General features: G+C 48.9%; 1 protein-coding gene across 5 annotated transcripts in view; it reads right to left on the minus strand.

The window, feature by feature from the left end:
* STYXL1 (serine/threonine/tyrosine interacting like 1) overlaps window positions 1-13,747 on the minus strand; it is a 58,732-nt gene that overhangs the window by 34,289 nt on the left and 10,696 nt on the right. For 3 of the 5 annotated variants that reach the window (XM_025378913.1, XM_025378914.1, XM_025378912.1), the window contains exons 2-3: window positions 7,313-7,416; window positions 5,641-5,702 (exon numbers count right to left, since the gene is read on the minus strand). In XM_025378913.1, the coding sequence (XP_025234698.1) occupies window positions 5,641-5,702; window positions 7,313-7,415 (165 nt within the window). In that variant the 5' untranslated portion in view covers window position 7,416. Of the gene's footprint in view, window positions 1-5,640; window positions 5,703-7,312; window positions 7,420-13,747 lie in introns of all 5 variants that reach the window. The other 2 variants (XM_025378909.1, XM_025378910.1) reach the window with 1 other exon arrangement.

A 13,747-nucleotide genomic window follows, 5' to 3' on the forward strand; every position in this document is an offset into this window, starting at 1 on the left:
ACAGTAAGTAGACAGTGTATAGAAGCAGAAGTCATGAGTAAGCAGAAGGAATCAGATGGACTGGAAGCTCAAATGTGGCTGGCCATGGTGGCTCATGCCTATAATCCCAGCTACCTGGGAGGCTGAGGTGGGAGGATCGCTTGAGCCCTGGAGTTCAAAGCTACAGTGAGCTATGATTGCACCACTGCAACCCAGCCTGGGTAACAAAGTGAGACTATGTCCCCACCAAAAAAAAAAAAAACAAAAAAAAAACAAAAAAAAAAAACTCATGGATTATAAGATGTACTACCAATTTAATCAGGAGTGTGCACAAAAGAAGGACTTGTTGGCAGATAACACTCCAGGCAAGGCAAAGATGCAGCCGGTTTCCAAACCTAAAGCAGCTGGCTTTAGGACCCAGAGATCCTAAAGCCCAGACCGCCTTCAGGCTCTCCTCCTCTCCACTTTCCCCTCCGCACTGACTTCCCCTTCTCAGACAGCTTCCTCCAGAGGCTTGAGCCACGAACCCCAGCAATGCTCAGGCTCCCATCTTCCCAATTCCACCGCCATGCTGGACAGAGACACCCTTCTCTAATTCCAATTCTGATTGGCTCAGCTTTCATCCCAGACCCATGATCAATCACTGGGGCGAGGGTTCTGGATATTATTTTATTTTAGAGACAGGGTCTCACTCTGTTGCCCAAGCTGGACGCAGTGGTGCAGTCATAGCTCACTGCAGCCTTGAATTTCTGGGCTCAAGTGATCTTCGCACTTCAGCCTCCTGAGTAGCTGGGACCACGGGCATGCACCACCACACCTGGTTAATTTATATATTTATATCTATATATATAGATATATTTGTAGAGACAAAAAAAAGCCAGGTGTGGTGGGGTGCACGTGTAGTCCCAGCTAACTCGGGAGGCTGAGGTGAGAGGATCACTTGAGTCTGGGAGGTAGAGGCTGCAGTGAGCTATGATTGCATCACTGCACTCCAGCCTAGGTGACAGCGCAAGACTTGTCTCAAAACAAAAACAACAAGGCCGGGCGCGGTGACTCACACCTGTAATCCCAGCACTTTGGGAGGCCAAGGCGGGCAGATCACCTGAGGTCAGGAGTTTGAGATCAGCCTGGCCAACATGGTGAAACCCCATCTCTACTAAAAATACAAAAATTAGCTGGGCGTGGTGGCATGCACCTGTAGTACCAGCTACTCAAGAGGCTGAGACAGGAGAATGGCTTGAACCCAGGAGGCAGAGGTTGCAGTGAGCCGGGATCGCACCACTTCACTCGAACCTGGGCAACAGAGTGACACTCTGTCTCAAAACAACAAGAACGACAACAAACACTCAAAAAGAAGGTAGTAAATAGATGCCTTCTGGGGTCCCACTATGTAGTCCAGGCTGGTCTCAAACTTGAGCTCAAGCAATCTCCCCACCTTGGCCTCCCAAAGTGCTGGGATTGCAGACTAAAGCCACCATGCCTGGCCAGAATATTATTTTAGAGAGCACCACTAGAAACCCATGGTTTGAGCAGAAAGAGAAGTTCCCTTCAAAAAGGCAGAAAAACAGCAGATATTCTCCACACCCACTTTCAGGGAAAAAGACACTACCATATTAAAAGTATGAATCAGGCCAGGCCTGGTGGCTCATGCCTGTCATCCCGGCACTTTGGGAGGCTGATGAGGGAGGACTGCTTGAGCCCAGGCGTTCAAGACCAGCCTGGGCAACATAGTGAGACTCCATCTCTACAAAAAATACAGGTTAACTGGGTGTGGTGGTGCACACCTATGGTCCCAGCTACTGGGAAGGGTGAGGTGGGAGGACTCCTTGATCCTGGGAGGTCAAGGCTGCAGTGAGCCATGATGGTGCCATTGCACTCCAGCCTGGGCGACAGAGTGAGACCCTGCCTTAAAAATAATAAATACAAATTGGCCAGGCAGGGTGGCTCATGCCTGTAATCCCAGCATCTTGGGAGGCCAAGGCAGGCGGATCATGAGGTCAGGAGTTCAAGACCAGCCTGACCAATATGGTGAAACTCCGTCTCTACTAAAAATGCAAAAATTAGCCAGGTGTGGTGGTGCGCGCCTGTAGTCCCAGCTACTTGGGAGGCTGCGGCAGAAGAATTGCTTGAACCAGGGAAGCGGAGGTTGCAGTGAGCCGAGATCGTACCAGTGCATTCCAGCCTGGGTGACAGAGTGAGACTCCATCTCAAAAAAAAAAAAAAATCAACGGTAGGACATATTCCGTTTTCAAAAAAGAGTTACATTATGGGATACAGGTGCATCATAGAAGGAAACATGGCAGCACAGTGCTGCTAAGGTGTCAGGGAGAGTGGAAGCGTACTAGGAATGAGGCTGAGAAGAGAGGTGGTCAGATCCAAGAAGGCTGAGAACACAGGGCTGGGAGCCTTTCTGTCCTGCTGGGCTGGGAATGCCCTGAAGGCCTCAGTCTGCTAACTGGGAAGCTAGGGAGGGAAGGCAAGAGCCAGTATCACACCACTGCACTCCAGCCTGGGCAACAAGAGCAAGACTTCGTCTCAAAAAAAAAAAAAAAAGAAAAAAAGAAAAAAAAAGAAAAGCTGTTAGCCTGAATTGGAGGAGCTGAGAGGCAGAGGCAGAGAGAATGTCTCTTTCCCAAAGCAGGAGGTGCGGCCAGAATCAAAGAAATGCACAGACTTGAGAGCTGAGTGGGAACGGAGGCCCATACATCATGAGGGGGCTCTGAATAGGTGCAGAAAAAGGCCTGCAATGGGGATTAAGAGTGAGATTATGGGCTGGGCATGGTGGCTCATGCCTATAATCCCAGCACTTTAGGAGGCCGAGGCAGGCAGATCACTTGAGGTCAGGAGTTCGAGACCAGACTGGCCAACATGGCGAAACTCCATCTCTACTAAAAATATAAAAATTAGCCTGGCGTGGTGGTGGTGCCTATAACCCCAGCTACCAGGGAGGCTGAGGCAGGAGAATCCCTTGAACCTGGGAGATGGATGTTGCAGTGAGCTGAGACTGCACCACTGCACTCCAGCCTGGGCAGACAGAGTGAGATTCTGTCTCAAAAATAAAAACAAAAAAAGACAAATAGACAATAATGATGGATTGGGACAGGGAAATATCCTGGAAGAACACACCCTGCCCCTGCTCCCTGCCGAGTTATCGAGTTATGTAGAGAAAAAGCAGCAGAGATTGAGTGTGGAAGAGTACAGTGGGAATAGGGAGGAAAGGGAAATTTTAGATGACAAAGTTTTATTATTTTTGAGACAAGGTCTTGCTCTGTCACCCAGGCTAGAATGCAGTGGTGCAATTGACCTCCTGGACTCAAGTGATCCTCCCACCTCGGCCTTCCGAGTAGCTGGTACTACAGATGAGCACCACCACATTGAGTTAATTTTTCAGTTTTTTGTAGAGACAGGGGTCTTGCTATGTTACCCAGGCTGGTCTTGAACTCCTGGACTCAAGCAATCCTCCTGTCTCGGCCACCCAAAGTGCTAGGATTACAGGAGCAAGCCACCATGTCCAGCCCAAAATTTTAGACGTAAACTTACCAGGACTGCTAATTGCATGTGGAGGTCATTGCAGCTGTAAGCTCCAGTGAAATCTCTGGCAAGAAAGTACCCTGACAGATACGGAGATCAAGGACAGACCAGCAGTTATCTTCAGGCGGCAGGAGGAGAAAATGAAGGTGAACCAAAGAGAGAGAAAGTAAACCAGGGGGCCAGGCGCAGTGGCTCATGCCTGTAATCCCAGCACTTTGGGTGGCCAAGGCGGGCAGATCACGAGGTCAGGAGTTCGAGACCAGCCTGGCCAACATGGTGAAACCCCGTCTCTACAAAAGATAGAAAAAAAAAAAAAAATTAGCCAGGCATGGTGGCACACGCCTGTAATCCCAGCTACAGGCTGGAGGCTGAGGCAGGAGAATCGCTTGAACCTGGGAAGCAGAGGTTGCAGTGAGCCGAGATCATGCCACTGCACTCCAGCCTGGGAGACAGAGAAAGACTCCATCTCAAAAAGAAGAAGAGGGGAGGGGAGGGGAGGGGAGGAAGGAAAGGAGGAAAGAAAGAAGGAAAGAAAAGAAACGAAACGAAACGAAACCAGGGAAGTCAAAGAGAACCTCCAAGTTCAGGGCAGAGAATGTGATCAGGACTGCAGAGGGGAGAGACGGGTCCTGGGCGAAGGCTGCCAGGCTTCGCAATGATGAGGGAGAAGACACCGTGGAGGTGTGGGGAAAAGGTCTCACTGCAGTAGGGGACATAGTGACTGTGTGCAGGGCTCTGTCCACTTCTCAGGATGGGGAAGGGAAGATGGGATGGGGGGGAATGGAAGAGAGGATGGGACGGGAAGGAAAAAAGGGAGATGCTTCCATCTTTGGATTATAGCCAATTATCTCTAGGGTTTATTGTCTGTTTGCTAAATAGAACGAAAGGTCCGTGACAGCCCAGGCAACAAAATAAGATCCTGTCTCAAAATAAATAAATAAATAAATTACTGTGTTGGCACAAGTCTGCAGTCCCAGCTACTCAGGAGGCTGAGGTAGGAAGATTGATTGGACCCAGGAGTTTGAGCCACGATTGTGCCACTGCACCCCTGCCCAAGTGACAGAGCAAGACCCTGCCCCTAAAAATTTTAAAAATAAAGCTCCAAAAATAAAGATAAAAACAAAAAATATATAAAAACAAATAAAATAAAAACAGAAAAAATAACTAAAAACACAAAACAAAACAAAACAAAACAAAAAGTTCCAGGAGGGCAAGGACAATGAAATCAGGCTGTTTGTTGTTCTGTTGTATTCTGTTGTATCCGCAGGGTCTGGAACAGTACCTGGCACATTAAGGAATTAAATCAATATTTGGCCAGGCTTGGCGGATCACATGTGTAATCCCAGCACTTTGGGAGGTCAAGGCTGGAGGATGGCTTGAGTCCAGGAGTTCAAGAGCAGCCTGGGCAACACAGTGCAACCCCATTTCTACAAAAAATACAAAAATTAGCCAGGCATGGTGGCATTCCCCCTTGTAGCCTCAGCTATTCGGGAGGCTGAGTGGGATAGGATTGCTCAAGCCCAGGATATTTTCTTTTTTAAGACTATGTCTCACTCTGTCACCCAGGCTAGAGTACAGTGGCATGATCTCAGCTCACCGCAACCTCCGCCTCCCAGGTTCAAGCGATTCTCATGCCTCAGCCTCCCGAGTAGCTGGGACTACAGGCGTGAGCCACCAGCCCGGCTAATTTTTGTACTTTTAATAGAGATGGGGTTTCACCATGTTGGCCAGTCTGGTCTCGAACTCCTGACCTCAGGTGATCCACCCACCTCAGTCTCACAAAGTGCTGGGACTACAGGCATGAGCCACCGTGCCCAGCCAAACCCAGCAGTTTAAGGTTGCAGTGAACTATGATTGTACCATTGCACTCCAGCCTGGATGACAGAGCGAGACCCTGTCTTGAAAAAAAAAATCAATATTTGTCTAATGGAGTTGTTAACCATTCTTGGGGGATGGGAGGACAGTTAAGAAAATGTGTGAGAGTGAGAGGTGTGGAAGACTCACCACAGTGAATGCACTGAAAACAGTCCTGCCTCTGCTACCCACTGGACTGAGGGTGAAACCTCCCACTCTTCCCCACCCCACTGCAAGGTAGCCAGCCTGCCCCAGATTCCAACACTGCCCATGTACCTTCTTCACTCGAAGGGCCGTGATCACATGGCTTTCATCATACTCCCATTTGGAACGTACATCTGGAAAGGAAAAGTATTTAAGAACTGAATTTGCAAAGGAACATACTACCAAACTACTTAGAGGACTTATGTCATCATCAACGTCTGTTTGTTTGGCAGTTAAGGGATAGTCATTGTCAGTTTGAAACTTGAGATGTGGGGCCAGGTGTGGTGGCTCGCACCTATAATCCCATCACTTTGGAAGGCCAAGGCGGGTGGATCACTTGAGGCCAGGAGCTCAAGACCAGCCTGGCCAACATGGCAAAATCCCATCTCCACTAAAAATACAAAAATTAGCCAGGTGTGGTGGCAGCGTCTATAGTCCCAGCTACTCAGGAGGCTGAAGGAGGAGAATCATTTAAATCTAGGAGGTGGAGGTTGCAGTGAGCCAAGTTCGCACCATTGCATTCCAGCCTGGGTGACAGAGCAAGATTCTGTCTCATAAATAAGTAACTAAAGGAAGGGGAAGGAAGAAATCAAATTTGAAGTGAGCTCACGCTAAATCCCCATCCAAGCTGGAAAGCAGTGGCATGATCTCGGCTCGCTGCAATCTCCGTCTCCCGGGTTCAAGCGATTTTCCTGCCTCAGCCTCCCCAGTAACTGGGACCACAGGCACGTGCCACCACGCCCGGCTAATTTTTGTATTTTTAGTAGAGACAGGGTTTCACCATGTTGGCCAGGCTGGTCTCGAACTCCTGACCTCAACTGATCCGCCCACCTGGGTCTCCCAAAACGCTGGGATTACAGGCACAAGCCATCACACCTGCGTCTTATCTAAAGCAGCAATCCCCAACCTTTTTGGCACCAGGGACTGGTTTCACGGAAGACAATTTTTCCACGGAACAGGGCAGTGGGCGGGCAGGTGGGGATGGTTTGGGGATAACTTGAGCGCATTACATTTTTTGTGCAATTTATTTCTATTATTACATTGTAATATATAATAAAGTAATTCTACCACCATGTAGGATCAGTGGGAGTCCTGAGCTTGTTTTCCTGCAACTAGACAGTCCCATCTGGGGGTGACAGGAGACAGTGACAGATCATCAGACGGTAGATTCTCATAAGGAGCGAGCAACTTAGATCCCTCGCATGTACAGTTCACAGTAGCGTTTGTGCTCCTATGAGAATCTAATGCTGCTGATGATCTGACAGCAGCAAGTGGAGCTCAGGTGGTAATGCGAGCCATGGGGAGTGGCTGTAAATACGGATGAAGTTTGTTTATTTTTCCTTTTTTGAGATAGGGTCTCACTCTGTCACCCAGGCTGGAACATAGTGGCACAACCTTGGCTCACTCCAACCTCCGCCTCCTGGGTTCCAGCAATTTTCATGCCTCAGCCTCCCGAGTAGCTGGGATTACAGGCGTGCACCACCATAGCTAATTTTTTTTGTATTTTTAGTAGAGATGGGGTTTTGCCTTTTTGGCCCGGCTGGTCTTGAACTCCTGGCCTCAAGTGATTCGCCCACCTTGGCCTTCCAAAGTGCTGGGATTACAGGCGTGTGCCACCACACCTGGCCCAGGGACCCCTGTTCTAAAGTCATTCATACCCCCTCCCAGAAGTTTGTTAACTCATCAAAAATAATATTTGAAGGACACTGTGTTCGACCTCCTTCACTTTTTTCCAAGTACTTACCAAATAAACAGAGATAGTTGGGTTCGGTTAATCTGGAGAGTTTTGTGGCCTGATTCAGGATGTTGTAAAGCTCTGTCGGTTCACACAAAAGCAAACCAGGCATCCTGCTGGGAAGAATCAGTAACACACAAGTGTAACACACCTCTTTCTATTTTAGATGAATGGCCACAAAGTGATATATTGAATTAAGCTCTTTCTTAACACACCTTCAAAGAAAGATGACAGTAATCATGTAAGTGATCAGGAAGGCTTCAAAACTGTATAGTGAAATATAATGTGCAGAGGAGAATAAAATCTTAAATACAACATATCTAGCCAGGTGTGGTGGCTCACGCCTATAATCCCAGCACTTTGGGAGGCCGAGGCAGGTGGATCACCTGAGGTCAGGAGTTTGAGACCAGCCTGACCAACATGGTGAAACCCCGTCTCTACTAAAAACACAAAAATTCGGCGGGTATGGTGGCAAGTGCCTGTAATCCCAGCTACTTAGGAGGCTGAGGCAGGAGAATCGCTTGAACCCGGAAGGCAGAGGTTACAGTGAGCCAAGATTGCACCACTGCACCCCAGCCTGGGTGACAGAGTAAGACTCCAATAAAAAAAAAAAAAAAAAAAAAGTGTAGTAAAATGTGAGCAGAGAATAAAGTATTGAATACAAGATTATCTGAGCCATATACATATCACACGGGCTGTAAAACAGCTGCCAGTTCATTTGCTTATTTAGCAAATAATTACTGAGCACCTACTATGTCCCAGAGCACTGGAAATAACTGTGGCAAACAAAACCTGCCTTCATGCAGGTTACAGTCTAGCATGGAATGCAGACACTTACAGAAAAAACTGCAAGACATTAGAGCACTATAAAAGATATTGGGGCCATGCATGGTGACTCATGTCTGCAATCTCAGCACTTGGGGAGGCCTAGGCAGGAGGATTGCGTGATCCCAGGAATTCAAGACCAGCCTGGACCACACAGCAAGGCTCTGTAATACAAATTAGCTGGGCGTGGTGGTATACACCTATAGTCCCAGCTACTGAGGAGGCCAAGGTGGGGGAATTGCTCGAGGCCAGGAGTTCAAGACCAGCCTAGACAACATAGTGAGACCCTATCTCTTAAAAAAAAAAAAGAAAAACTAAAAACTAGCCAGGTGTGGTGGCACACACCTGTGGCCCCAGCAACTCAGGAGGCTGAGGTGGGAGAATCACTTGAGCCTGGGAGGTGGGGCTGCAGTAAGCTGTGATCACACCACCACAATCCCACCTGGGCAACAGAGTGAGACCCTGTCTTGAAAGAAAAAAAAAAAGAAGAAGGATCAGCTGTGCGTGGTGGCTCACTGGCTCACAACTGTAATCCCAGTACTTTGCAAGGCCGAGGCAGGCAGATCACATGAGGTCAGGAGTTCAAGACCAGCCTGGCCAACATGGCAAAACTCCGTCTCTACTAAAAATACAAAAATTAGCTGGGTGTGGTGGTGCACACCTGTGGTCCCACCTACTTGGGAGGCTGAGGCAGGAGAATTGCTTGAACCCAGGAGGCGGAGGTTGCAGTGAGCCGAGACTGCATTACTACACTCCAGGCTGGGTGACAGAGCAACTTCGTCTCAAAAAAAAAAAAAGTAGGATCCACTGTGACAGGAGTACCTACCAGGAGGTTCTCACCTAGGTGGGGGAATAGGACAAGTGTTGTCTGAGGATGTGACTGCTAAACTGAGACAGGAGGCTGGGCAAGAGGAGGAGTGAGAGAGGGTGAAACAGAGGATAAGAACATTCTGCCGGGAGGAGGGGCAAGTGCAGTACCTAAGACAGTTCAAAGGAGCCTGGTATGGCTCCGCTAAAAGCTTGATAAGACACTGCAGAGGCCAACACAGGTGGCCTCTGTGTTAAGGATCCCGACAGTCATGGTTGGGTGGAGAATCGCTGATGTGTACAGAGCTAGGTTCGGGCTCCCATTGTCCTCTCTTGGGACACTGGCTCCTGGGCCCAGTTGTTTCTGGAAGGGTCAGGCCTGTGCAGCAGCTTCCTGCAGGAAAGCTTTTATTTATTTTTGAGACAGGGTCTTGTGCTGTCATCCAGGCTGGAGTACAGTGGTGTGTTTATGGCTAACTGCAGCCTCAAACTCCAGGGCTCAAGCAATCCTCTGGCCTCAGCCTCCCTAGTAGCTGAGACTACAAGGGTATGCCATCATGCCTTTTGAATTTTGTGGAGATGGGCAACACTATGCCCAGTCCGGTCTCAAACTCTTGTCCACAAGTGATCCTCCCGCCTCGGCCTCCCAAAGTGCTGGCATTACAGGTGTGAGCCACTGCACCTGGCCAGCTATCTTTTAGCAAGAGGGCTAGAAGGAGAGCAGAGCGGAGCCTCTGTAGGCCAGTGGGGGGTGGCGAAGGGGAGAAGTTGAGTACAGGGGTAATCTTGCTCTAAATGGTTAGGCTCCACTTCAGGGTTACCAGACAATGCTCCTGGGAAATGCCAGCACCTCAACGTAAACCTCAGATCCTTCTCACCTCCTCAAAGGCTTCAGTTCTCAGCACCCCTCCACAGCATCAACAGTTTCAGCCTCCACATGGGTCCCTCCTGTCGACATGCAACCATCGTCTTGTACCTATCTCTGTTCTTCTTTCCAGCAGAAGTGTGCAAAGAGAAACACCACCTCTCAAAAGCATGGTGTTTCATTTACCGCCTCCACTTCCTCTCCTCCAATTACACTGACCCTGAAGTCAAACTCTTTTAGGTCTGAATCCTGGTTCTGCCATTTACTATCAGCTGCCTGGCACTAGGGAGCGGTTAGCCTCTCTGCACCTCAGTCCCCACCTCTGTAAAACGGGGGTGAGAATAATATTGCCACTTCTATATAATGAGGGTGACAGTACCTGCCTGGTGTGTGTGTATTCATGAAGTCACATTTGTCAGGCATTCTAAAGCAGGGAGGAAATTACAGAGTATTGGCCATTGGTGTAACCTACTCTTTGGAGCTGCTGCCTTTTTTTGAGACAAGGTCTTGCTCTGTTGCCCATGTTGGAGTGCAGTGGCACTATCATAGCTTGCTGCAGCCTCAACCTCCTGGGCTCAAGCGATCCTCCTACCTCCGACTCCTGAGTAACTGGAACTACAGGCACGTGCCACCATGGCCGGCTACTTTTTTTTAAGAGATGGGGTCTCACTATGTTGCCCAGGCTGGTTCCCCTGGAGCTTCCTACCCTACCAAACCACAAAGACTGCTCTGTATCAAAGTCATCAACAATGTCCATCTTGCCTAAGCCATTGGTCACTTCTCTCTGTGCTCGAATGCCCCTCTTAGGAGCAGGTAACACAGTTGAGAGTTCCCCAGACACTCTCCTCTCCCAGGAAACTGTACTCTCCAAGCTTCCCTTCTTCCTCGCAGACTGTTCCTCTCCAACTTTGCATGGAAGAATGCCCCCGGGCTTACTTTCCTTTTTTCTGCTTTATCTACATACTCGCTCTAGGGCAGGGTTTCTCAACCTTGACACCACTGACATCGGGGCCAGATAACTCTATGTGCGGGGAGCTGGCCTGGGCACTGCAGGATGTTGAGTGGCATCCCTGGTCTCTACCTGGTGGATGCCAGAAGCAAACTGTACCTCTTCCCAACACCAGTAACAGAAAATATCTCCAGACATCGCCAAGGGCCCCCTGGAAAAAGGGGGCAAGATCACCCCTGGCTGAGGATCAACACTCTGAGACCTAGAGTCACAGTGATTCATCCAGTTCCCTGAATACCACACATGCACCAATGATTCCCAAATTTTATCCCACCTCGACCTGTCTACTGAGCTCCAGACTACCAGGATGCCTGGTAGACATTACAAATACAGCATGACCGAAATACAACTTCAGTGCACTCATGCCCACACCTCCAGTACCTGCTCGTCATTTAGGCTTCTCAGTCTCAATCAACAGCACCATGATCCACCCAGTTGCTTGGGCCCAATGACCTCATTCCTCTTTCCCTCACATCCAGTCTCTGAGCTCTGCCTCCTTCATGTATTCCAAGTCCATCCACTTCTCTCCATCTCCAGGGGTACCATCTTGGTCCAAGACACTATTATCTCTCTCCTGATGAGGCAGTACTGCCCAACTGGATTTCTAGCTTCCTCCTTTCTCCCTCCAGTTTCATCGTCACACAGTAGTCTGCGCAATCTTTAAAATCTGAGTAGGGTCATTGTCTTTACCTCGTTATCACCTGAAGTTATCCTGCTCATTTGCTTATTTATTGTCTCCTGGTTTCTCAGGAAGGGCCTTGCCTGTCTTGTCCACTGCGAGGTCCTCACCCAGTACCCCAGATTTACGTGCTGCAAAGTAATAGTCAATGAACACATGTGGAAAGAATACATGATTGTCAGTTACCATTATGCCCTGTCCCAACGCCACCATCTTGACCTGCCGTCATACTTTTTCCACATGTGGATTCCTCTTACAGACCTCCTCACTCCCACCCCCAAGTCAGGTTCCACATCCTCTGTCTCTGAAAGCCAGGCCCTTTTGGTAGTCGTGAGTACAGAGGAGAGAGGTGGGCTTTGTGTCTAGTCCTAAAACCTCATTAAGCAAAATGAAAAGCTGGTTCCTAACCCATCTGGGCTATGGCTCATAGCCCATCCTCAGCTCCTACCTACTTTCTCCCATTGCTAACTCCATCTCCTTACTCACTAGCCAAAGAATCGTCTCTGGTCCTATAGATAAAAACCCAGCCCCGGCCGGGCGCGGTGGCTCAAGCCTGTAATCCCGGCACTTTGGGAGGCCGAGACGGGTGGATCACGAGGTCAGGAGATCGAGACCACCCTGGCTAACACAGTGAAACCCCGTCTCTACTAAAAACTACAAAAAAAAAAAAAAAAAAAACTAGCCAGGTGAGGTGGCGGGCGCCTGTAGTCCCAGCTACTCGGGAGGCTGAGGCAGGAGAATGGCATGAACCCAGGAGGCGGAGCTTGCAGTGAGCCGAGATCGTGCCACTGTACTCCACCCTGGGCAACAGAGCAAGACTCTGTCTCAAAAAAAAAAAAAAAACAAAAACCCAGCCCCAAGGATCTCCTTCTGCAGATCCTTCTCCTTCTCAAAGGACTCCACCTGGTCAAGCAGGAACAGCCCCTCACCCACTGGTAAAGTACTGGAAGGATGAGAGTAGTCCCTGAACCTAACAGTATGATTCCAAGAGAAGATGCATCCCTGTGAACTGAAATTAGGGCACCTCTAACCTTGGGTAAGTTGAGGACTGAGCACGGGTAACCATCCCATTTGGTGCTACTCTGAAGCCTGCAGAGTTTATTTATTTACTTATTTTTTTGAGACAGAGTCTTGCTCTGCCCCCAGGATAGAGTGCAGTGGGACGATCTTGGCTCACTGTAACCTCCACCTCCTGGGTTCAAGTGATTCTCTCACCTCAGCCTCCCAAGTAGCTGGGATTACAGGTGCCTGCCACCATGCCCAGCTAATTTTTGTATTTTTAGTAGTGACAGGGTTTCACCATGTTGGCCAGGCTGGCTTCAAACTCCTGACCTCAAGTGATCCGCCTGCCTCAGCCTCCCAAAGTGCTGGGATTACAGGCGTGAACTACCACACCTGGCCCCTGAAGAGTTTAGATGTCCTTAGCTCCACACCATTTGAGCCCTCAAGGATATTCTGATGTATCATGCATTTACACAAAACTATTAAAGTAATATAGGTGAGTTTTTGCCAGAAGTATTTTCCTTTGTGAATCCATTAAGCCACTTTAATTCCTTAATTGATTTTCTGTATGTCACAATTAGCCAGTTTCAATTTTTTTTACTCTCAATTTTGATTAAATTTATTTCTCCCAAGATCAAGTCTTTTCTATGTGAATTTTGTTGTTGTTGTTGTTGTTGTTTTGAGCCACCTCGCCCGGCCTGTATTAATTACTTATACCAAGTCTCATTTTCCTGGTGACCTGTTCAAAACAGTAGAGTCAAAATGGCAAGTTTAGAACATTCTCCTTTATACAGGACTCTTTCAACACAGGACAGCTCTTCTCAAGAGACCCTTGGTGGGGTGTAGTAGCTCACACCAGTAATCCCTGCATTTTGGGTGTCCAAAGCAAAAGGAACTCCCAACCTCAGGTGATCTGTCCGCCTCGGCCTCCCAAAGTGCTGGGATTACAGGCGTGAGCCACCATGCCCAGCCCAAAGACACTTATTCTCAAGAAAGCAGGGTGCTAGCACAGGCCTTGTCCCTGCACACAGTACACCCACCAGGGGGAAGGTCTGTCACCTTCCATATGACCTAGTCTGGCCTTCAAACCAGGGGTTCGTGTGTGGCTCTCTCCCCGAGTCAGCCCAGCGTGGTCCAGAAGCAGCTGGGCTGGCAAGCTCCCCTCTAGCAACAGCACGTGTCTGTATTTGGGGAAAACAGCCAACCGGGAAGGGATGTTTCATTACAGGTTGCCAGAGCCTGTGACTAAGCGGGGAC

Source organism: Theropithecus gelada, chromosome 3 (genome assembly GCF_003255815.1).
Source record: "Theropithecus gelada isolate Dixy chromosome 3, Tgel_1.0, whole genome shotgun sequence".
Taxonomy (NCBI): Eukaryota; Metazoa; Chordata; class Mammalia; order Primates; family Cercopithecidae; genus Theropithecus; species Theropithecus gelada.